Genomic DNA, 23,206 nt, shown 5'->3' with positions numbered 1-23,206 from the left:
TTCAGAAAAACATTATTACTTCACAAACTGTTAATATAACCCGCCCTTTGGTGACTCCGCAGCGACATGAGAGAAGGATTGGCTACTGTCCCTGACCTTTGGTACCTCCGTAGCGTCATTTGGGGCCCAGATAGCTTAACCACGTTAAGGCAATCTCCCTAATTCTCTTTAGGCTATATTAACACACCGGCCCTTTGGTGACTCCGCGGCGACCGGGTTTTTCTCAAAAACCGTTTTATTAAATTCTCCCCCAAAATTCCCTTTTTCATTCTTATCAAAACATTGTACCCCTTTTCTTTTATGCCCAATGTTATGGATGCATGTCACATGCTTTTAGCATTTCAAAAACAAAAAAAAAAAATTAGAAAAAAGTTCTACTACACAATTTAGCATGCATCCATATAATAAACACTTAGGCATGACAATTAACATATTAAGCATACTTTACAATAATTCTAGGAGAAATTCCATAAACTTCCATGAATAATTTCTAGCAATTTTATCAACACAATAATATACAGAATCCAATAATCAAGCATATTTTGCATACAATTCAATAATTTCACATACTCACATGCTATATATACAAAATCAAGTCATTTAAGAGGCAAGTTAATCAAATTGATTATGCTTGACAACAATTATGGTAGAATGACTCACAAAGGCACAAGGTAGTGAGAATTAGAGACCCCTACCTCTATGTTATGCAAAACCCCCAATTTTCACTTCAAACCCTCAAAATGGGTCACAATTTTTGGACTCCCTAGAGTAGCCAAAAGCTGAAATTGTTGGTATGGATTTGAAGATCTCGTCGTGGGCTTCAATTTGCCGCAAACAGCATCCAAAATTTCGAACAAATGAGAGAGCAATCAAAGAGTGAAATTTATGAAGCAAGAAAAAGAAAAAATAAGAGAAGTGAGACCAGAAGGCTTCTGTCGGGGAGAGAAAGACTAATGAGGCTTAATGGCCTCTTGGCCACTAAATTAAAAAGCAAGTGGTGGTGGGTCCCACCACTAATATACATATACATAAAAATAACTTAAACATTACACGTGCTCACCCCTTCCATTAATATTTTTCAGGTTATAGCAATGACGCGGTTGAGGATGGAACCTCACAAGTGTAGTTAGGTTGATGGAAACACCATTTGTATTATCTCGTATTAGATGCTTAAGTTAATGTAAATTCTTGTAAAACATTGTAATTGTGACTGGAAGGGTCTAAACTTGTATCTTTATTCCATCGGACTATGTTTTAATGTAAATGATGTAACTCAAAGGTTTTAAATGGATGCCTTGATTTTATTTTCCATACTTATGCATGTTTGATTATATGTGTCTAAAATGACGAGTTATGTTGTCAAATGCATGGGAGTGAGTTGGGAGAAGGTATCGAATGTCAAAACGACCAAAAAGGCGTGACGAAAACAGGTTTCAAGGGTAAAAAAAAAGGCAAGGAGCCCCATTTTTGGGCAGCGTCGAGTGCTCGACCAGGGCGAACGAGCGCTCATCCAACATGGGGGCATGCCGTAGCGCGCGCGGATGTGCCTAACATGTCCCACGAGCGCTTTTGAGGGGCGGGCGAGCGTTCGTTATTTGGAGCGAGCCACTGTTTTTTTTTTTTTTTTTTTTTTTTTTTTGACTTTCTCTAATCCTTTCGAGCCTCTTCGTGTGGGTCCTACATGACCTTTAGGATGTACGGGACCTAATGGCTGCGCCCGGTTACGAGTTGAATGGTCTAAAATGTCATTTTTACCCTTTTTAGCCCTAAAATGGGCAACATTGAACCGAATTGTTTTCTTTCAATTCCAAGCGATTCCAAATGATCATTTATGACTTAGAAGACAGTTATAAGGTTCCCGATGCGTTGCACAGTCCAAAAAGGCCAAATTACCCCTATAACCATAATTGGACCAGTTTAAGGATTAAGTTGAATTCTTCAACCACAAGTGGACCAAAGTGGTTTGTATTGAGTGTTAAGACATTATTAAAGTCTTTAGTACGCGGTATTGGTCAAATAGACCGTTTTACCCTTGGGTGGTTCCGGGTCAGGTCATGACCCGGTTAAGGGTTTGGGTTGGGTTGTTACAATTTATATATTCTTTTTTTCTCAATTTAAACATTATGGTCCCATTTTCTTTATTGAAAAAAAAAAAAAAAACTAATGATCATCTTAATTTATGGCTACTTCAACTCCTAAATACTTTTTTCACCATGCTCAACTTACTCCACTGCATGTTACCACAAGCAATGATTCATAAGTATGTTTTTGAACATAAAATTAAGCACACTCCTGTTTAATGCAACCATAGATAAAAACTTTCATCCAAAGATGAAGCAATGTTTCAAATAAAAGTCAAATATCATTCAGACTAGTAAATTTGGAGGATTTACAAGCCACTATGTCCACCAAGTTTGGATTTATTCATCAGCTATGAAGCTCCATGTGCTCCCTCTTTTACCTTCCAAGATGTGACCATCATTGGCCTTGGAGCTTGTAACAATGAAGACATGCATGACAGTTAAGCAGAACTGCAATTTTTGAAGTTTCAACAATCAAAAAGGTACAAGTAGGTACATGAACTATATGTAGAACACACCCTTGTCATTGCTTAGTTGACTGTTTTTCCCTCTAAATTTAAGATGTTTGGACTATTGAGGTGTAAAACCATGCCTGAGACATCAACAGCTGCTGAATTTCAATGCCACTTGCCTGCAGTAAGATTGAAAAGAGAACAGTTTAAGATTTTACAGGGATTCTTTATACCTAAAATGAACTATAAATATATGAAGACAAATTTTGTATTTGAACTTGATATGTTTTGCTAGTTTTGTATGATTTCACAAATTGGTGAGATATGTGAACTTCTTGCAGACCATTCAGTCTTTAAAGATGTGGATTAGAATGCAAGTTTGAGGTTTTTTTTATCAAGATATATTGCCTTCTATCTAATTTCTCATTGCAATAGGTAAACAATGATTCGGAAACAGAAAACAGATCAAAGATTCTTAGCATATAAGATCTAATTTTATAAATATTTCAAGTAATGCATGTCAAAAACAAATGGTTTTGATAACCTTGTTCACTAATTTTAAATAAATGTTTCTTTTTTAATTAAAAAAAAAATTTGATAAAAGTTTTATAAAACTACACATGTCCATAATTTTCACAACATAAGTTACATACCCAATAATAATTTCATGAAAAAACATATATATTATCAAAATCAAGGACATTACAACTCAGAAAGGGGTTTGTTCAATAACTAAGCTTCCATCTGTAGTTCAGACAGTTGGCCTCTCTGGAAAAGTAACTTTCAAAAGAAAAACTGAATATTTAGAGGATGAAGAAAACTGAAAATTTTGGGAACTGCAAAAGTTGGAATAATTAAGAGCTTAATTTATGAAAAATATTAACATAAGGTCAACCAAGTAAATACAACTCAGATCATTTGGACTTTCAGAGCTACCACATTTCCTTGAAAATTATGTATTCTCAAGTCTTAGACTTTGTGACGAGTCTGTGTGTGTTTCTGATGCCAAACACCAAAAAGAAAGTTCCGAATAAAATATTACCACTAGTAGTGTGAACCGAGAGCTCCATGGAGATGCAAAGCTTGAACTTAAATGCTCTCTCCAACATGGCAAAATGTATGTACACCCTAATATTGTAGTAGAGAAAAAGAGAGAAGAAAAACTGAAACCACAAAAGCAAATTACATAAATAACTGAATACCGGTTTAGTTAGTATATTATAGAAAATGAACTGAAATGAGGAGTCAATCCAAAACATATAGTATGAAGAGATAAAATGGTGTGGGATGTGAAGGAGAAAGGCATTCAATGATCAGTTTATATTTCAGATTAGAAAGCAATTACATGCAAGCGTATTATGAACACGCTCTTCATGAACAATAACAAGATAAACTTACTGAACTACTATTCAAAACCGTACACGAGATTGAATATTTGACTGACAAAAATGTTCAATACAATGCTTAACCTGGCCATCAATGAACACAGATTTAGAGGTCATTCCATCTTGTAGTCCTTAAGCACTCTAGGAAGTGTCACCACTATTACAAAAAAACCTAATGTGGATAAATTCACTCGATCATACCTAGATATTTATTTTCACTCTCACAAAGAAATTTCAAGAATATAAATAGGTATAGAACAAAAACATGTTAAAAATAAAAAGGAAAAAGAAAAGAAGGCACTTCAAAAAGAAAGTACCACGAAAGCAATGGGGATGGAAGTCATGCAACTATGTCCTCTTGGGGCATTTTCACCGAGTGCCTTAGCTTCCGCAGATGATGGGCTATTTCTGCCAAGAGTTTTGTCCCTTCACCACCCTTCTGGAGTGTCATAGCAGCATGCTTTAAAAATCCACTGTCTGCTTCAATTGCATTTAACCTCTCCCGAATTTGAGACATTTCTCTTGTAAGGATGGTCTTATATTCATATCCTGCCAATCCAGAAACACCATTTGGTGAATAGATTACAGGATGGAAACAAAAATTCAAGCAACAACACCTCCAGTCAGGAATATGTGTGTGTGTTTCGAGAGAGAGAGAGAGAGAGAGAGAGAGAGAGAGAGAGAGAGAGAGAGAGAGACGTTAACCTGTGTATTTATCTTCATACTTAACCATGTCTGAATCATTGTGTGAAGATTGAGTCCCATCATCTGAAGGTGGATTAATTTTCTTCTCCAAATTTGTTAACATTCCGAAAAGATAAGATCTCTCGCGCTTAAAATCCAATAATGATTCATCAAGGGTCTCCCCTCCATTTTCTTCCTTCATTAGCTCATTTCCACCATTATGATCCACTTCACTGGGGCAGCCACATTCACTCATGGATGAGAAAGAATGAGAATTCAACTCTTGATAATCTTCATTAGAATCAATTTCATCTTCCTCAGTACCTACTTCGTTTATGTGTCCATATTTTTCTCTATATGCCTCTAGTTCAGCCTCTAGAGCATTGGTCTCTTCCTCTTTCTTGATAACCAAATCCTTCATAGCTTGCAGCTCTTCTTGGTCAAACTCAGCGTTCTCCTCCATCATTCTCTGATACTGTAAGGCCTCCATTATGACTGCAGCTTTCTCTGCTTGTAACCGGCTAATCATGGCCATTGCATTGTTTGCTGCAACAGCTGAGGCGCTCCTTTCTTCGTCCAATTCTGTGTACAATTCTTCAAGCGACTTGTGATCTAAACGAAATTGTCTCAAAATGGAGTCACTATCTTCTCCATTTGTAGTGTTGGCGTCAATGGATTCGAATAACAACTCTGGCTTTTCGCTTTGCAGTTTCCTCTGAAGCCTAGTAGCCCACCTAGGACTTGCTGAAGCTGAAAGTGCAAGTGGGATCCCAAACTTCATGCTTCCTCTAGGGGTCTTAGAGAAATCTCCATTCATATCCTTGTGCTCTCGTAGCAATGGCACGGTAGAATCCTTAATACCTTCTTTTCTTGCTACATAATATCAAACAAAAACATCATATAATGTCATGATACCGTAAGGTTGTTCCCTTAGAGGGACAGGAAAATTTGGTAAGAAATTAGTACTTGATGCAGAAGAAATAACTACTAGAAAGGAACTTAGGACACTGAAAACTAAAGCAATCATGGAAATGAAAGGATTTATCATATTTCAGGAACTACTTCTAAATAAATCGTGATTTAGAAGTAATATTCCCGGTATTCATAATTAAATCATGATCACATGAAATTTACAGAAAATTGTTCTGTTTCTTTCCTATGGTATTTCTTGCTACTCTCATTGATTCTTCCATTTTGATAGTTTCTGCAACTACATGGATTATACACAATTACCCAGTTGCACAAACACTTTTACAATCCTAACTCGTTATTACATGAAGTCCCGTATACAAATCTTGATTTGCTATTGAAATGACATTTTTTCACATTCATCTACAAGAAACAAGGTTAAAAACAAAAAATTAGGCTATTTCAGGATTTTTAACAATTATGTTATGATATCCATTCCATGAAGAAGAAATCTGAAAAAGATTAAAAAAAAAAAATTTCCAAATAATATAAAACAGGGAAAGAAACCTCCCAGATAAACTTACATTGTTTGTGTCCATTAAGTCCATCCTCATCCTTTGGAATCTCTGATTCATTGTCTGACACGAACTTCTTGAGCTTCCTGCAACGAATGTGGGGCAGCTCTAAATTCCTGGATTCCTCATTTTTCCATGCCAGTGTCCATGATCGAGGAGATTGAGCACTCCTTTGCAAAAGAGCACTCCTATTCAGTGACGAACTACGAACCATCCTCTTCGAAGTGGGCTTCATCTTCAGGGTCTCCCCACAACAAGAACACTTGGGAACAACACCGCTAGTACTACTCTTCTCAGCTTTCACCAAATCACCCCTCCTTCCTGATTTCAACTGCATCTTTTGATCATCCTCGACTAAGCAACCGATGTCCTTGTCCAGAACCCCAACTAGGGACTTGTAGGCATCACAATCTGACTCTTTCTCAGCAGCAAACGAAAGAAGGCACCCTTTACACATGCTCTTAATGTCGGAGAGTTTCTGGTGCATATGACAGTAAGCCAGAGATGAAATGTCCTTCTTGTGAGCTTCACAGATACAATCATTGTAGTAAATCTTGGAGTTCCTTTTAAAGACAATGTTATCGATCCTCGTGCAGAGCAAGCATGGTGTTTTCAATTTGAAGAACTTGGCGAATTCGTTGGAAAAAAATGCAAGAAACCCATCGATGAATAGCAAAACTATCAGTGCCCATTCAAGGATGGTTTGTAGCAAGAAATGAGGTAACTTTCCCAACTTTTGCTCAACAAAACGCTTCAATGCCATAATTCCTCTACCTAAAAAGAACGGAATTCGAATACGAAAATATGGCATTTTCTTGATTATATATATACAAAGATATATGTATATGTGAAAATCTAAGTGCGTGATTGAGAGAGATTGAGATGGAGAGATCAAATTGTAAAAAAATTGATGAGACAGATCATGACCTTGGTGGGGAAGAACTAGACCGAGATCATGATCTCTCTCTCTCTCTCTCTCTCTCTCTCTGGATTTTGGGAATGAGAGAGATTGCTGTCAAATACAATGATATCAAAATTTTGGTTATGTATAGAAAACTCACGCGTTATTGTTTCAAAAATAGAGCTATTAGGTGGACAATTATCTTTTAAGTGAATTAACGGTCAATACTGGACTCTCTAACCAACAAAGACAAGGACGAAAACGTTGTCGTTTAGGGGAATATATTGATTTAAAAGTTTCCGATTGCCTTAGTGAGATTATTTTTGGGTCCCTCCAAAAATCTGCCTCTAACTTCCAGTTCTGAATGAAGCCAAGCAGGGCCAAAAGTGAGAAAACATCTTATACGGGTGGAGTCACGCATAGCAAGAATTACATAGAATGGGAGCGTGCGAGAGCGGGAGCCCAAAAAGGGCAAAATCTAAATAGAATAGGAACAGAAGCTAGAGTTCGTACAAAACATGAGAGCGGAAGTGCGTGTGTGGGAGAGTGACACCAATTTATAACTAAGCTCTGGGCCTTTAGGCTATGTTTGATACGGTAGGTTTGAAGGGGTAGGATAATATTAGTTACGAGGGAGAGGGAAAGGGAAAGAAAGGGAAGGGAATGATAATTTTAAATCCTGTCGTTTTTGGTTGATTAGTGAAGGAAAAGAAAGGAAGGGATAATAATTATGTTTGGGAAAAGAAAGAGAAGGAAAGTATTTTTGTAAATTTACTATTATACCCTTTTATATTATAAAAAATAAAGTTATGAGCCTCATAATTTATAGGCCCATGGATGATGGGCCACCCGAAAAACAAATATTAGGGCAAATAATTTCAGCCTTCGCCTCCATCTCTATTCTCGTTCTCAACTCTGAACTTGCCTTCTCTCTCACTCTTTCTCTCTCTCTCTCTCTGCAACTGCAAACTACAAAATCTACAAGAATCAGAAGTTCAAAACCCATTAACCAATAGTGAAGTAGTTAGGTCCGACGGCTTTCATGAGCGGTGAGGAGGTCTGGTCAGCTACAAAATTGAAATTAGCTCCATCCATGTACCTATCACCATGCTTGATTCATCGCCGGACTGAACTTCGCCGCCCACTGGCCGTCACGCGCGCACGCGAGTAGAGCTAATGCGTCTTTTACGTGCACACGCGCCCCTTCGTCTCCGGCGACTGCAATTCTGTTCCAGCCTCTCCTCAACGTAGTGAATTTTGGCACCCTAGAATCAAGGGTAAATTTGGTATTACATTGCTCTCTCCTGCTCTGTCCTCCCCTTTCCTTCCATTCCCTCCCATTTTTGGGAGGTTTACAAAAGTCACTGTTGAGCCTATTTCTATCCCTCCCAAACCCTCCATTCCCTTTCCTTTCCTTCCAACTTTCAATACCAAACACGTTTTTTTTATCACTCTCCATAACCTTTCTTTTCTTTTCATCCCATCTCCACCCTACCAAACTGAGCCTGAATGGACATGCTTTAGCATAATGGTAATGAAATTCAAATCACACGTCCATATTTGAATTGGACCAAATTTACATATAAAAAATATAATACCGCAAATTCAAATATACTAATTGAAAAAAAAAAAAAAATCAAATATACTAAGAATTGGTTGGTGTAACAATATTTGATATGGAATGAGAAAAAAATGTGACAATTTCCCAAGCTAGAATATCTGAAGGTCTTCTCAAACAAGGTGTTAAATAGCAAGAATCAAGAAAACTATGGCCATTAACCAGCAAACATATGACAGACTTGACTCTGGTAGGTGCCTTGAGTAATCAACAATCACATTTCTAAAACTTATCTTCTGATCCAAACTTACTGTACCATGACAACCACTTAGCTTATACCGTTGTCTGCATCATGACATCCAATTAGTTTACAGAGTTGCCTTGTGTGTGTGTGTGTGAGCGAGAGATAGAGAGAGAGAGAGAGCATTGATTTGGCAACTAACTGCATGACACATATGATCAGTACCTTGCTCAGCAACCACACAGCATCAAGGTCTTACAACCATAGAGATCAGAACTGCTTGAGAGTTTTGAAACATACACAGGACTGAAGAACTGCAAAACTTTGACCATCAAAAACACTTGTTCCCGTGTCTTCTGACTACAAAAATCGTGATACGCCATTCATTCAAAACGGTTCAAATTTTCATCCTGTGATTCGTGATTCAGCAGAACCTTTACCATTTCATAAATGATGAGGATTTGCTCATAAGATAAAACACACCAACTACCATAATTGTTCAAGAGCAACCAAATTTCGTATCCCGAAATGTAATAATAAGTAATCACAGTTAAACAACCCAGTGATTATGGTCTTGCATCAATTTATAGCACATCGTTTCCAGTATTAAGTAAACCCTGTAAAATATTCAGAAACACCAGGTCCCGAATTAATAGCATATCTAATCAACTATATGCCATGTGTTACAAACATGTATATATATCTGATATAATTCATTTTGTTTGTTAAATCTGTAGTTAGTTAATCAACTGTAGAGAGACTTGGCAAAAGTTTTTGAATATCAGCAACTGGAATCCGCTAGTTTGTGGGCAAAGGTGAGACATATTCCTGCACCTGGATAGAAATAATAGTTTTATCAAGGAACTGTATAATGGACAAGGTCTCAACGCTATTCTATTCTATTACACACGAACCATTATAACACCAACGCTATCAAGCAATTGTTTCATTATTCTGCAATACATAAATCGGATGTATGAAATCAGTATAGTATCCTACTATCCTGTTAAATGTCCACAAAACGACTTCCTAGAAAACATATAAAGGTCCAAATCATCGTGGGACTTTGTGAAACTGTGAAACTAAACACAGCCTGACAACAAAAAATTACTAGAAAGCAACACACGAAAATAAGAAAATTTCCCAGCAAATATTCTAACAATTACCTATTTAGAATTGAATGGTCTTCCTATATATTTCAATCTTTGACAAGCACTTTCCCCAACCGAGACCCAGTGTGCCATAATCTTATCAATGTTAAAATGACTCATGTAACACCCAGACTACAGATTAGCGCCACAGATATCCAATAATAAGAGAGTAACCTTATTGGTGCAACTAAAAATGAACAATGGGAGGAGAGAGAGAGAATTGTAATCTCAAAAATATTCTAGCTCTCAAGTTCTGTACTATGGGATACATAATTGCGGAGAAACGGAGATCAAGCATGATCTGACACATAAATGAGAACAAGACAAGGGATTTTCAAAGAAAATAAATTTAAAAATTGAATTTCGAGGAAACAAAATTTAGCAGTGTGGCATAATTTGTTACCTGCGACAAACAATCAGGAATTTTGATAAACCCCTGTAGTAAAAGATCAACCTTTTCCAGAGTGTTCGGTGGAACAGGGGTAATGATGGAGAGTAAACGTTTGAAAGTGTCGATGCCTCTTACTATTCCTGGTTCATACAGAATTAAGTAATAAGAAAACATTAGAAGTCAATTTCAGGTTAAATGTTGTTAACTTATTATTTATATTATTATTTGATGATTAAAAGGATAAAACCAAAGATGTTGGTATTATCAACACCATACAATTCTAGGTGAATCATATAAGAAATAAATCCGGCAAAAAAGGCAACATTCACACAGTTTGACTGTCTCTGAAGTAAAAGAAATTTTGGTTTTACAGCAGCATAAACCAACACATACAACAGGCGACCAATATATGACTACCAAATATGTAATATTTATGTTGGGCCAATCATTTTCCATCAAGATACATAAATGTACGCCTTAAAGAAATCATCAATAGAACAGGATGGGAAACAATTCTAAGCAGTAAGTGGCAGTTTATCAACAGGATGTGATTCCATTTAAAACATAACATAAAAACTCCCACTGGTCACTTTATGATACACTGATACTCCAAGAAAGTGACCTACTCCATTGTATACATCCACCTTGCCCCAAACTTCTAGATTTGATGTTTTGCCACACCCAAACGTTGAGGATGTGCAACTCTATTTCTCAATAAATAGTGCATACGTATGTGACTCAATAATCACAGGCTCACAGGACCATTCATATATACCAACCCGATCTTTTAGCATAGCAATTAAACATACCGAAATAGAGTTTCATTTTGTGAAAGGAAAGATTAACTGGAGTCCTTTATTTTGAAGACCACAGATCCGTTAGTAAGTAGATTTAATAAACGACTCGGAAATAAAGTGATAAATCGCAATTCTGAAAAGAGCAGTTAAAGATCAATATCCATCAAAACTGAAGGTGGTTGACAGCACCAGTACCAATCAGCAGTATGGAAATTTCACTTTTTCCTTACCTATGTCTGATGTGAATCTATGGGAAAGTAAAATTTCAGTATCTTTAAGAAGATTCACCATATTGCATCTTGTTTTATAATCATGTCATCTTTATATACTAAATTAGCACCAAGGAAATAATGATAGTCATTAGAAATTAAGTCAAACACCTTGGAGCTTCTGCCATATTATGATTGCCAATACGATCATCCTTCTATATATATATGTTCAAATCTATATATAAAGAGAGAGAGAGAGAGAGAGCTCCTGAGAAACAAGCACTGGGTTCTTGGTAATGCAGTATATAAAATGTAGTTAACTGGGTACTTAGTAATGCGTGATAAAAAATGTATTTGACTGCAATAATTTCAAATGAATGCCAGCAATAATGCAATATATTCCGTAAAAGGATTTGAGAAATTTTATCTCTAAGAGCTAATGCTTAGCTCTAGTGATATCCAAGGTCTTAAAACTTCACGTGTCTTGGCCGACTCGGCCGAGTCATCCCGGACTTGGCTGAGTTCAAGAGCAAGACAGACCGAGTTCTCATCCAGAACAAAAATTACTACTATCTCTTACCACGATTTCGACCTGGGTTTAAAAACCTCCTCTCATTTTTCCCAAATCTGTAAACCACAATACAAAGAATTCCAACCCCTACTCTACCAAACTAAAGGTTTACGACTGAAGACAAAAATTCTCGACTTTTTCAATAGATTTACATTTTGTGTCCCAAACTCGAGATTAATTGGTAAGTTATTATATTTTAGTAAACTCTAATATATATGTATAGTAAAACATATTATGCATACGCTAAAATATATATTTGTTTTGCATAAAACTAAATAAAGTGAATTAAAAATCTGAAAATTAATAAAATTCATTGAAATTTAGTAAAACATCAGAAACAAGTAGCAAATAAGTAACATTATATATTTTTTATGTTGCAACTTCTAAGTTATTAGTATATATGATTTTTGTGAAGATGACATGTTGTTTTAATATGAATTGTGGCCATAAATTTAGTCCGAAGTACAAATTATTACACTGATATTGCTGTCATTACCTTAAGATAAATTTCTCGGCCATTACTCATACAAAATCACCATTGAATTCCATTAAAAAACAGTACAAACATGATTATATTGGATTCCAGAATTGGAAGTTATTTATTGGTTCGTTCTAATCAAGTTCTTGTTAGAGTGTGGCTCATATTTTGCCAAAATTGGGTTTTGGAAGACTTGGACCGGTCCAATTTCTGTGGACTGGTCCAACATGCCTGGGAAACTAAAGTGAAGATTCTGGAAAAGTTGGACCAGTCCAACTTTCCTTGGACCTGTCCAACGTGCCTGATATGTGCGGCCTGATATGTGGGGGAAAGAGTTTCCTATTCCGTTTGGGAAGTTGTGGAGCAAGATTGATATAGTAACTCCTTGTAGACAAGTTGGGGAATTCTTGTCCAACAAGGAACTGGGTTTGATGAATCTATAAATAGAGATGGGTGTGAGAGATTAAGGTAGAGACAGAAAGAGATATTTGTAGAGAGAGAGAGTTAGTTGAGTTTGTGAGTAGAGAAAGAGTGTGTAATCAAAGAATTGAAGTAAAAATAGTCATTCTTCGCCCAACGACGTAGGTGATTTGCCGAACCACATAAATCTCATTTGTTTGTGTGTTTGCTTTCATCTATTTTTGTTCCTAATATTGAGTGAGATCTTGGGGTAATTCCTAACAGCTCTTTACATTGAAAAAATTCACAACCGGTATATAACTCCAGTTACACCCTGCGACTGCAACTTTAAAACCTGATGATATCTCTTCTACTTTCAAGTTTCAATTGGAAGATTAAGGGGTGCAGCTAAGTATGTGTCTTGCCAACCAGAAAAATATGTAAATAAATACATCTAAAACTTCTTTGACAGATAAAAGAAAGATATAATTACAACGGCATTTCTAAGAAGGTAGAGTTACAATAAACCATGAGAGTGAAAAATATTAGGAGAAGCTAAATAGTAAGGAAAACTAACAAATATCCAATGAAGATAGGCAAGACAGAGATGTAAAATAACCCACCTAAACCAACACATGAAGGCAAATGCTCAGGATCTCCAGAACTAACTGCCAAGCCAACAATGGTTGCATTCAAACTGCAGAATAATTCAGCGCTTGGGACCTAGTGTAAAAAAGTCGTATAATAAGCAAAGTAATCTTTCCTGTATATATATAGAAAGAAAAAGCAATGATATAAAAAGTTTCTACTAATGAAAATATCATTGACTTTCTGCCTTGTCATGTTCAAGGCAATCCTAAACTAAAAAGAGGTATATTGCAATTATCTAAGTGGTATTCTTGTAAAATACACCAAAATATTGTATTCTTAAAACAACATCGAAGCACTTGATTCAATTTTCTGAACCAACCTGGCAATGGAGATGTTTAATCTTGATCCTTGACATTGGAATTTCATAAGGAGGGTGAGCAGCCAATGCATCAGCAAGTCTCTTAATCGTCAAGATATCTAAGTCACTTGGAAAGCACTGCCTGAAATAAGCTATCATACGCAAATCCCGCAGAAGGCGTGCATCTTTTTGTGCCAGAACCCTGGAAAACAATAGAGAAATGATGCAACAAAGGAACATACATCTTTAAAAAGTTTCCAAATCTTCAAACAAATCAAAAGCATGATGCTTATTAGTTTAAACTTATAAAATCAATGGAAATAGAATAGTCAAAGCAATTACCCTTTTTTTTGGTAAATAAAGCAATTACCCTTTTCTGAAACAAATTAATGACTTTTCAGTAAGGTAGAATCTAGAAGCAACAAATTCCAAAGAAAAAGTTCAAATGACTTAATCTAGTCTGATTAAAAATCTAACCAACCAAATTCAGACTATGACAAATTAAGACAGTGCTTTTATTCAAACTAATGACTTTACATTAAGTCTAGTTCTTGAGCATAGATCATCTTTTGACAAGAATCAGACTAAAATTTTGGCAAAATAATCAGAACAAGGAGAAAAGGCCAGAAATGTGAAAAAGCGATATGTTTCTACTAGTAACGATGACAAATAATTCCAAGGGGTAAAAAACTACTTCCAAAAGATCATACCAAAAACAAATCGAAAGTTCATCTACAAAGAAAGATTTAGATCCATTATGGCAATGATTGAGAGATTACACTCTCTTGAAAGAATCCTGACGAGCTGAATTGACCTCAATAAGTGTCACTGCCGCATCAACTTCCTGATCCAACCAGAATGCCCCAGCCGGTAGATTCTTACTCTCAGCAGATATGCATGTCTTAACTACATGGGAAGGAGAAATATATTTCAACATATCCACCAGCATGTCATAGCCAATACCTACACAAAGGGGGAATGAGAAACGTAGAGTGATCATTGTAGCAAATGAAATAATACTCAACAAGGTGATTCTATCAAGCAGACAAGTATTATAAGACAAACACAAACTAGTTAATAGTTATAACTTGAAAAGAAAAAGAAGAATAAATGAATGAGCATACCTTTCACCCAGCCAGGTGTATTAATGACAAGGGGCAAGCCGGTGTTACCAGGGCTTCCGCTCTTATCAGACGTGCAGAGTTCTTTCTGATAGTAGTCGTATAGGGCAAATATATATGTCACGTATGATGTTGGATCCCTTTTTGAGGAAATATCTCCAAAGAAAAAGCATCTGGAAAGGAAAATTTTAGGTAAAAAGGAAAAAAGACTAATTCTGAATAAATCAATAGTTCTCTTTTTTCTTAAGTATATAAAAATATTTTTGCTAAGCAGAGTTAAATTCAAATGCATTTCTTCAATGAAATATGACCTGTGTATGGAGAATGGACTGCCTTCAATAGATGGCAGATTATATTAAGAGGTGCTATAAGAAATTAGAAGTTTTTACAGCAAAAGCCTGGGATAATAAATTGAACTACAATGAGACATTATCAGATTCATTTTCCAGCAAAAGCGTCAAAACTAACACTGGATAGGACCATATCTTGAGGTTTGTCTATACAAGGGAAGCCCTACGAATCACTGAAACAATGGAAGGATGGCCCTTGATCTATCAATAGATGGAGCAAAAAAAGGGGTTTTGCTCCAGGGGTGGGCCAATTGTGAACAGCATTTTCTTCCCTGCTCCCTTGACCTTAATTCCTGCCTAGCTGAGCTGCCAACACATTATTGAGTTCATGTAAAAGCTCACTGGAAATGTTGAAATTACACTATTTACAAGATGTAGCAACACTCCATGTGCAATTCTAGCACCAACCGTATTAGGCTTTTGATCAAATTTTCATTTCCTAAGACAACATTTAACCATTTCAAAAATTCCCTCAAACTTTCAGAAGTTTCATACAACACAGAACAGTAACTTCCTGGGCGATCTACATTCAAACTTTTAACATTTATCTTGCTTCTATTCATTTTTCCTTTTTTACACATTTCATTCCCGAATCCTACTCTATCAACCAACAGCGATAGGACCAAATCTTGTTTGTCTGGATTGAAGGCTGACCAAACCATATCTACAATGTACTCAACTGAATGTGAGAAAGGATCCTTATTGAGCTTCATCAACTCTCACAAATAAAGCTCCACAAATTGAAGGATAAGTGACCCACTCCTGGGAGTGGAAAACACATGCACAATTAATTTTATTGAATTTGGCTCCATTAAATGAAGGTGTTTTGATCTCAACGTATGTTTTTAGAAGTTAGAGTTCACTTAACCATTTTGCTGATTTCTTTCTCCAAAACAAGATAAGGGTTTCATCAAGGATCCTACTTACTAAAGTAAACATCCCACCAGTTATTCTCATTTGAACTGAAAACGAAAGACAAAATTTTTTGGACTGCAGAAAAAAATTTCATTAAAATCATAAGAAATCCCAAATTTATGCTTTTTGAATGCCGCAAATAACGAGATCTGCATATTATTGTTATAGGTAATTAATGGGTCAAAATGATTCCTCTATTTCTCAAATTGAATATCTAAAAACCTGATAATGCAGCACCTCAATACACACCATACTATTTAATTAGTCACATTTAAAAACATGTGTCTCATTTATGCACCTTATCTGAACTAAATGTGAATACACCTTTAAAGACCAGGAGGTCACATTTATTCAGAATAATCAAGAAAAGTTCAAGAATGCGTACCTCTCAGGCGTTTTCAGGCAAGGAATTGCCAAATCTAATTAAATAAAAAAGAATGATTAGAGATAGAACAAATAACACATTAGAAATAGAAGAAATAACATCACCTTAGACATCACAAAAATGACATCTTTACAAAATTCAAGACAAATATATTAGCCAGATTGGTGGAACACAGAGTGACTAGACATATACCTGGAGTTATTTCGTCAATTACAGTCAGTGATAAACAACCAGGAGGAGTAAACTCTGCCTGCCCAACATCTGTATCCAAGTAACCTACTTTTTTGTATCTGCATACAGTTTTAAAATAGATTTAATAAAAAAATCTTGCATATCAAGCACTGGAAAAATCAAGAATGGATACAAAAGGAAACTACAAAATTCTAAAATAGATTAAAGAAAAGAAAAGAAAAGTACCAAACTCATTCAGAATTTAGTTCAGCATTTTGATACACAAACATGAACTAATGAAATTCACACTCAATGAATGTACATGGAGAAAAGGAAAAAAAAATTAGAAATATAAATGCCAAATATAATTGAAAGTAAAAAATTTACAGATTAAATCACATAAAAGATGAATTTTGCGCCCATTTCTCCAGAGTAGCTATAAACCCATATTGTTAATCTAGTTGTATACCCCAACTGAAGGAATTTCAGATTGAAAGCTACCCCAGTAGGTTATAGAAAATATATCACATATAATAATCAAATTCAAGAGTAATTGCATCATAATAACATTGATTTCCAGAAACCCATTTGAGCATGGACATCAAAGATTAATTTCAGGTTCAATTTTGTCTTGAAGTACTAATCAGGTATATAAATTACCAAATTCCTACAATAGAGAAGAAAAGCAAACGCTAAACCATATATTTTAAATTTATTGCAAACTCAGATAGTTTATGAAGAATATATCACAAATAATCATGTAATTGGCAGAAACCAACTTCTCATGGACATGAAAGAACGTTGAAAAGAGAAACCTGGTCTTTAAACACCATTAAGGTGTCTGAATATGTTTATAAATATATATACACACATCTATATGCATATATATATATATATATGAGAGAGAGAGAGATTGAGTAAAACCTTTTAAGGAGAACGTTGAGGAGGTAGCGGGAGAAGGTGGTTTTGCCGCTATTTTTGGCGCCGCAAATGAAGGCAATCGGAGGCGGCGAAGTGATTGAATCGTATGCTATGGTGTCCGCAGCGTCGCACCACTCCTCTGGAATGAATAATGGAGTTTGTGTCTCTGAGACTGAAGCCATGACTCTCTGTCTCTCTGTTCCTCTTCGTCTATGTATGATATCTTTGTCTATACACACATACCTGTACACACTCTAGGCATGGTACTGTGGAGTTTGCAGACCACATTGAAATTGTGATTTCGAATTATTCGCCAATCGAACTGCCACTCTGACACACACTTCTTATTGAAACTTTGAAGGTCAAAATTGTCAACACGTATCTTCCAAAAAGCAAGATTCATGAAACTATTAATATATAGTATTTATTAGGGTTAATTGCAGTGCCAATCCTGATGTTTTGATCAATATCACTTAGATGCAAGTTAATGTTTTACTTTACAATGACACCCCTTAGGTTTTAAAATCTTGCATCCACAAACCCCTATCGACTTATAAAAAGACCTAATATTTCGTTTGGTGTGTAGGAATAAAAAGAAATAGAATGTAAGTAGTAATGGAATGATAATGAGAATGGAATAAAATGGTTATTTTCATTTTATTGTTTGGTTACAAATATGAAATGATATACAAATGGAATGATAATAATCATTTGGTGTTTGGTTGGACCAATTTAAAATCTAGAATGAAATGAATTTTAAATTAAATTCTCCAAAATACCCTCTCAGTGACAAATAAATTAAATTAACAAAATAAAATTCATCTTTAATTTTTTTTAAAGAAATGGTAGCGACGGTGGATGGCGGGGACAATGGTGGTGGAAGTGGAAGGTGGCATTGATGTAGGTGGTGGTGTTGGAAGGTGGCAGTGGTAATGGAGGAGGAAGCCGGTGGCGATGGTAGCAGTAGAGGGCAGTGGCGATGGCGGTGGCGGTGGTATAGGTGGAAGACGATAGTGACAGTGGTAGTGGCAATAACAATGGTGGAAGGTGGATGAGGTGGTGGTGGAAGGTCGTGACTGTGGTGGAAGCTAGTGGTGGTGGTGGAAGGTCGTGGCTGGAAGCCGGTGGTGGTGGCAATGACGGTGATGTAACACATTGGAGGTGAAGGTGGTCAAAGGTGGCAGTGGTGGAAGGCAGTGATGGTAGCAATTGTGATGGTGGGAAGTGGTGGTGATGGAAGGTCGCAGTGGTGTATGTGGTGGCGGTGGCAATGACGATGATGGAAGACGTTGGTGGTAGAAGATGGCAGTGGTATATGTGGTAACGGTGATGGAAGGCGGCGGTGGTGGAAGGTGGCAGTGGTGTAAGTGGTGGTGGTGGAAGTGGTGTAAATGGTGGTGGTGGTGGTGGTGGCAATGGCGATGGTGGACGGTAGTAGAGCTGGTGATGGTGGAATGTGGTAATAGTGGGCGGTGGTATAAGTAGTGGTGATGGAAGATGGTGGTGACGGTGACGGTGATGGTGGTGGTGGTAACAACTGTAGTGAAAGGTGGTTGTGGTGAAAGGCGGTGGCTGTGACAGTGGTGGTGGTGATTGCAACGACGCTGATGGAAGACAGTGAGGCAGTGGTGGTGAAAGGTTGCAGTGGTGGTGGCAATTATAGTGTGATAAGCGCCGAATATTGCATATTCAAGTGCCCTTAATTGCATAGTTAAGTCTATTTAGCGTGTTAATATATTATGTTTTACAGGCTTTGTTGTATTTTGTCTATTTTCAGGTCTTATCTCCAAAATGGAATAAAACAATGCTTTTGCGGGTTTTTAATGAACAAGGTTCATGGTGAGCTATGGAAACCAACAAAGTGGTTCTAAGTCTTTGAGTTTGAGGAAGGAAGTTGACCAGAAAAGCTAAGCAAGAAAGAAGAAATTCCACCTTGAAGAGTAAGGCTGGCGTACGGATGTAACCTCCAAGACCATTCTTGGCTTACGGACGCCCTTTGTAATCGAGGTTGACAATTGCAAGTTTAAGTTAAAATAAAATTCCAGTAGCCAAGCAAAATAGCGTCTGGATGCCCAGCTTTATGTCCGGACACCAAGTGCCAGAGGCCTTACACACCAGCACCTAGCGCGGGCCTAACAACCAGCTTGACAAGCTACGTCCGGAAGCCCATCCTAGTGTCTATACGCCAACCTGCGAGTTAATGTTGAATTTGAATTTTTTTAGTTATTTTTCTCTCTTTTATCCAACTTGAATGCACGAGTTTTGGGGGGATTTTGACTGATTTTGGCCAGAAGGGGTGTTATACAACTCTCTATGTTATAATATATATCATCTATCACACATCATCTATCAATATAGAATTCAAATTTTGTATACTTTTAGAGAGAAAGTAAGGAATAGTTAGGGTTCTTGAATGTTCTTGAGAGGGGCTGATATGGAGCTGAAGATGGAGGCTTCCTCTTCAACCATTGGAGCTTCAACCACCACCAAGATGAGCTAAATCTCCTTGTATGGGATTGAGGTAGCCTTCACCGATTTAAGCATGTAATTCTTTGTATTTTAATTTGGGGAAAGATGATAGTTTATATTGAAATTAGTGTTTTTACATTACATTGATGTATGATCTGTACTGAATTCATATATATAAGTATCCAAAAGAAGCTTGGATGGTTCCTCCAACTCGAATTGTAATGAGCTCCATAGGGATTATTCCCTTGGTTAACAAATGTATCATTGACTTGCTCATGGTTTTCACTAGGCACATGTCCATGGGGACAATTGGAAGTAGAATGTAAAACAGTAGAACAAGCCATGCATGATTCATTAGAGTTGCGATGAAAATGGTTAAGGCAGGAAGACATTTGATTCGCTGAAGTTTGGTTGATCAAAAATTGATTAAACATTTGAGATAAGGATTTCATTTCGACGGCTATGTCATTGGAATTGTCAACTTGATATAAGCTAACATTCTTTCTTCCACCTAAATTTCTACCATTTTTAGAAGATAAAAATCTATGCATTGAATTCTCATTCATGCTTTCATACAATTGCCAAACATCATTTTCATGCTTGTCAAGATAAGAACCACCTATAGATGTATCAACCATACCTTTGTGATTATCTGGTAAACTTTCAAAGAAATATTGAACTAGTTACCATTTAGGTATGTCATGATGTAGGCACTTCCTAAGCAAGTCATTAAACCTTTCCCATGCCTTATGAAACATTTCCCCATCCCCTTGAGAAAATTCACGAATGGAAGTTCTCATAGCATAGGTCTTTGATTCCGGGTAGTACTTCTTCAAGAACTCTTGTTGCATTTCTGCCCAAGAAGTTATCGAAAAAGGTCTAAGATTGTTGAACCAATATTTTGCTTTGTCTTTAAGGGTAAAAGAAAAAAGTTTGAGTCTTAAAACTTCTTCTGGCATGTCTGTGTATTTCACGGTGGAACACACTTCAAGAAACTCATCCAAATGCTTGTACGGTTCTTCACTTGGAAGTCCATGTTAGTTAGGAAGCATTTGAATGGTTTGCGGTTTAATCTCATAGTGATGTGCTCTAAATGGGGGAAATTGAATGCATGTGGGTGTATTATATTCATTAGGCACATAATGGTCTCTTAAAGCAAGAGGAGGATTCACAATTGGTGGTGCTACATAAGCACCTTGATTAACTTGAACCATGGGAGGTTGTGGAGCAAAAATTGGCCGAGGCATTCCCAATGGAATTTGGCCTTGTTGCTGTGGTGGAATGAATGGTACTTGAATGTTGTCATGATGCACATTAGGGTGGAGGATGCCTTGTTGGTCTATGTGACCAAGGTCCTCCACTGGTCGTCATGTTGCTCCTCCATTAATGAAATGGAGTGATGAGAACTACCTCATCCCATTGGATTACGAACAACCGATTCAAGATATAAATTAGGAGGGACAAGAGTAGGATTTAATGACCTATGACCATGCATGCACTAGCGAAACAAATAACAAGTAACTAGCAATCACTTCGCCCCCACAACAAATCAATCAATAAACATTCTCCACAAACATTGGTCCCATACTCCCATGTTTAAACAATATGCAAAGAAAAGTAAATTGCCTCCACGTGGGCTCACGATTTATCTAAGAATGTAAGAACTTGCCACCACGCGGGCTGTTGTTGGTTTCCTTGATGGAGTCGCCACAACCAACAAAGCTTGAAAGTTGTGTGTGAATTTAGGAGGTGGCCAAGTTTTACATTTATAGAAAGCCACTATTACCTTTCTCTATATAAAATATAGATAGGGCGAGTAGGGATCGTCCCAAGGGATTTGATGGTGTATCGAATTGTGAAACTATGGTAATTAGGGTTAGTAGGTCGAGTGATCACACAATTGGTTGGTTGGTTGATTAAGCTAAATTGAATTCAACTAAATAAAATAATATGAGGTAAACAAGAGAGAGAGAGGTCTTGGGGTGTAGAGATCACCGCCAAGCAATACTTTTCTATACTACTAACAAGTGATCAATTGAGGGTAATGGATGTGTTGCAATATGATAATGGTGTGTGTGCATTAGGTTGATTCAATTGGCAAGGATGACAAATCAAGCAAGTATTGTCTAAACATCATGTAAAGAGCACAATATATCTAAACAATAGAGCATATATTGTCTAGACAACATGGGGATAGCACAATAGATCAAAACAAGTCATTAATCCTTCATTAAGCTCACAATCCACATGCAACACAATGTTAGAGGAATATGCCATTTGGACTCACAAGCATGGAACATCAAATATCAAGAGTAGATTCTCCTCCCATCTAACATTACACTACCACTACACTAAATCTACACTACTAGCATGAAAATAAAGCTATCTAGACTAGGGGAGAGGCACAAACCATCAAGAATAGGCATAAACCATCAAATGAACCAAAATAGCATTCATTAAGCATATCATCTTGATAATCTCTAGATCTATAGCATCAAAACACATAGACATGCATCAAAAACACTAAATCTAGAGATAAGCACATGAATATCCTACTCTAGCATACATAGACATATGGATAGAATATAATAGTCAATTGGAAGCATTAAACCATACAAACCATGAAATAATCAAGATTTATATATACATGAATATCAAGATGTATCATACAACACTAATCCCTCAATAATACACAAGATTAGAGTATAGAAAGCATGCTTGGGGCTAACTCTAGCCCCAAGAAGATGTCTAGCCACTCATGGTAGTGATGATCCAACCCTCAAGGGCTAACTCCATGGCTGCTCCTTGTTGGTGAAGATCTCCTCCAATGGCTGCTCTAGCTTTCTCCCTTCTTCCTCTCCAAGAATAGCCTCCAAGATGATTTTCAATGTGTGACAAGAGACTCTAGAGCCCCCTCCAAAAAGTGTATCATATTGCTTATATAGGTAGGTCAAATACACCCTATGATAAGCTGTGGTCGTGCAAGGCATATTCTCCAATGATTGGATGAAGGACGGAATAAATGAGCTGGACTTTAACTTTTTCTCGCTGGAGGAAGTTCGATCGATCGAACCTTAACTTGGATCGATCGAAGATGGGTTCGATCGATCGAACTGCATCTTGGATCGATTGAAGTGGTCTGA

The 23,206-nt window shown here is 36.7% G+C and overlaps 2 protein-coding genes across 2 annotated transcripts; both read right to left on the bottom strand.

Moving 5' to 3' along the window:
• Positions 1-3,980: 3,980 nt before the first annotated feature.
• On the bottom strand, positions 3,981-6,849 carry LOC132283903 (probable myosin-binding protein 5). The gene is made up of 3 exons (XM_059785940.1): positions 6,096-6,849; positions 4,624-5,475; positions 3,981-4,467 (listed from the first exon to the last, which is right to left on the bottom strand). Exons 1-3 carry the CDS (start codon positions 6,847-6,849, stop codon positions 4,259-4,261), a joined length of 1,815 nt encoding a protein of 604 aa, XP_059641923.1. The 3' UTR covers positions 3,981-4,258.
• A 2,405-nt stretch (positions 6,850-9,254) lies between these two features.
• Positions 9,255-17,930, bottom strand: LOC132283902 (polynucleotide 5'-hydroxyl-kinase NOL9-like). Its single transcript, XM_059785939.1, has 9 exons — positions 17,598-17,930; positions 16,695-16,792; positions 16,503-16,536; positions 14,856-15,025; positions 14,511-14,694; positions 13,753-13,933; positions 13,406-13,505; positions 10,341-10,468; positions 9,255-9,620 (listed from the first exon to the last, which is right to left on the bottom strand). The coding sequence occupies exons 1-9, from the start codon at positions 17,774-17,776 to the stop codon at positions 9,585-9,587; spliced, it is 1,110 nt and encodes a 369-aa protein (XP_059641922.1). The 5' UTR covers positions 17,777-17,930; the 3' UTR covers positions 9,255-9,584.
• Between the last annotated feature and the right edge of the window lie 5,276 nt (positions 17,931-23,206).

Source organism: Cornus florida, unplaced genomic scaffold (assembly GCF_030987335.1).
Source record: "Cornus florida cultivar Cherokee Brave unplaced genomic scaffold, ASM3098733v1 CherokeeBrave_3.0.0_Hap2_Chr11, whole genome shotgun sequence".
NCBI lineage: Eukaryota > Viridiplantae > Streptophyta > Magnoliopsida > Cornales > Cornaceae > Cornus > Cornus florida.
The sequence above is the reverse complement of the archived record's forward strand: the minus strand, read 5'-3'. Positions and strand labels throughout refer to the sequence as shown.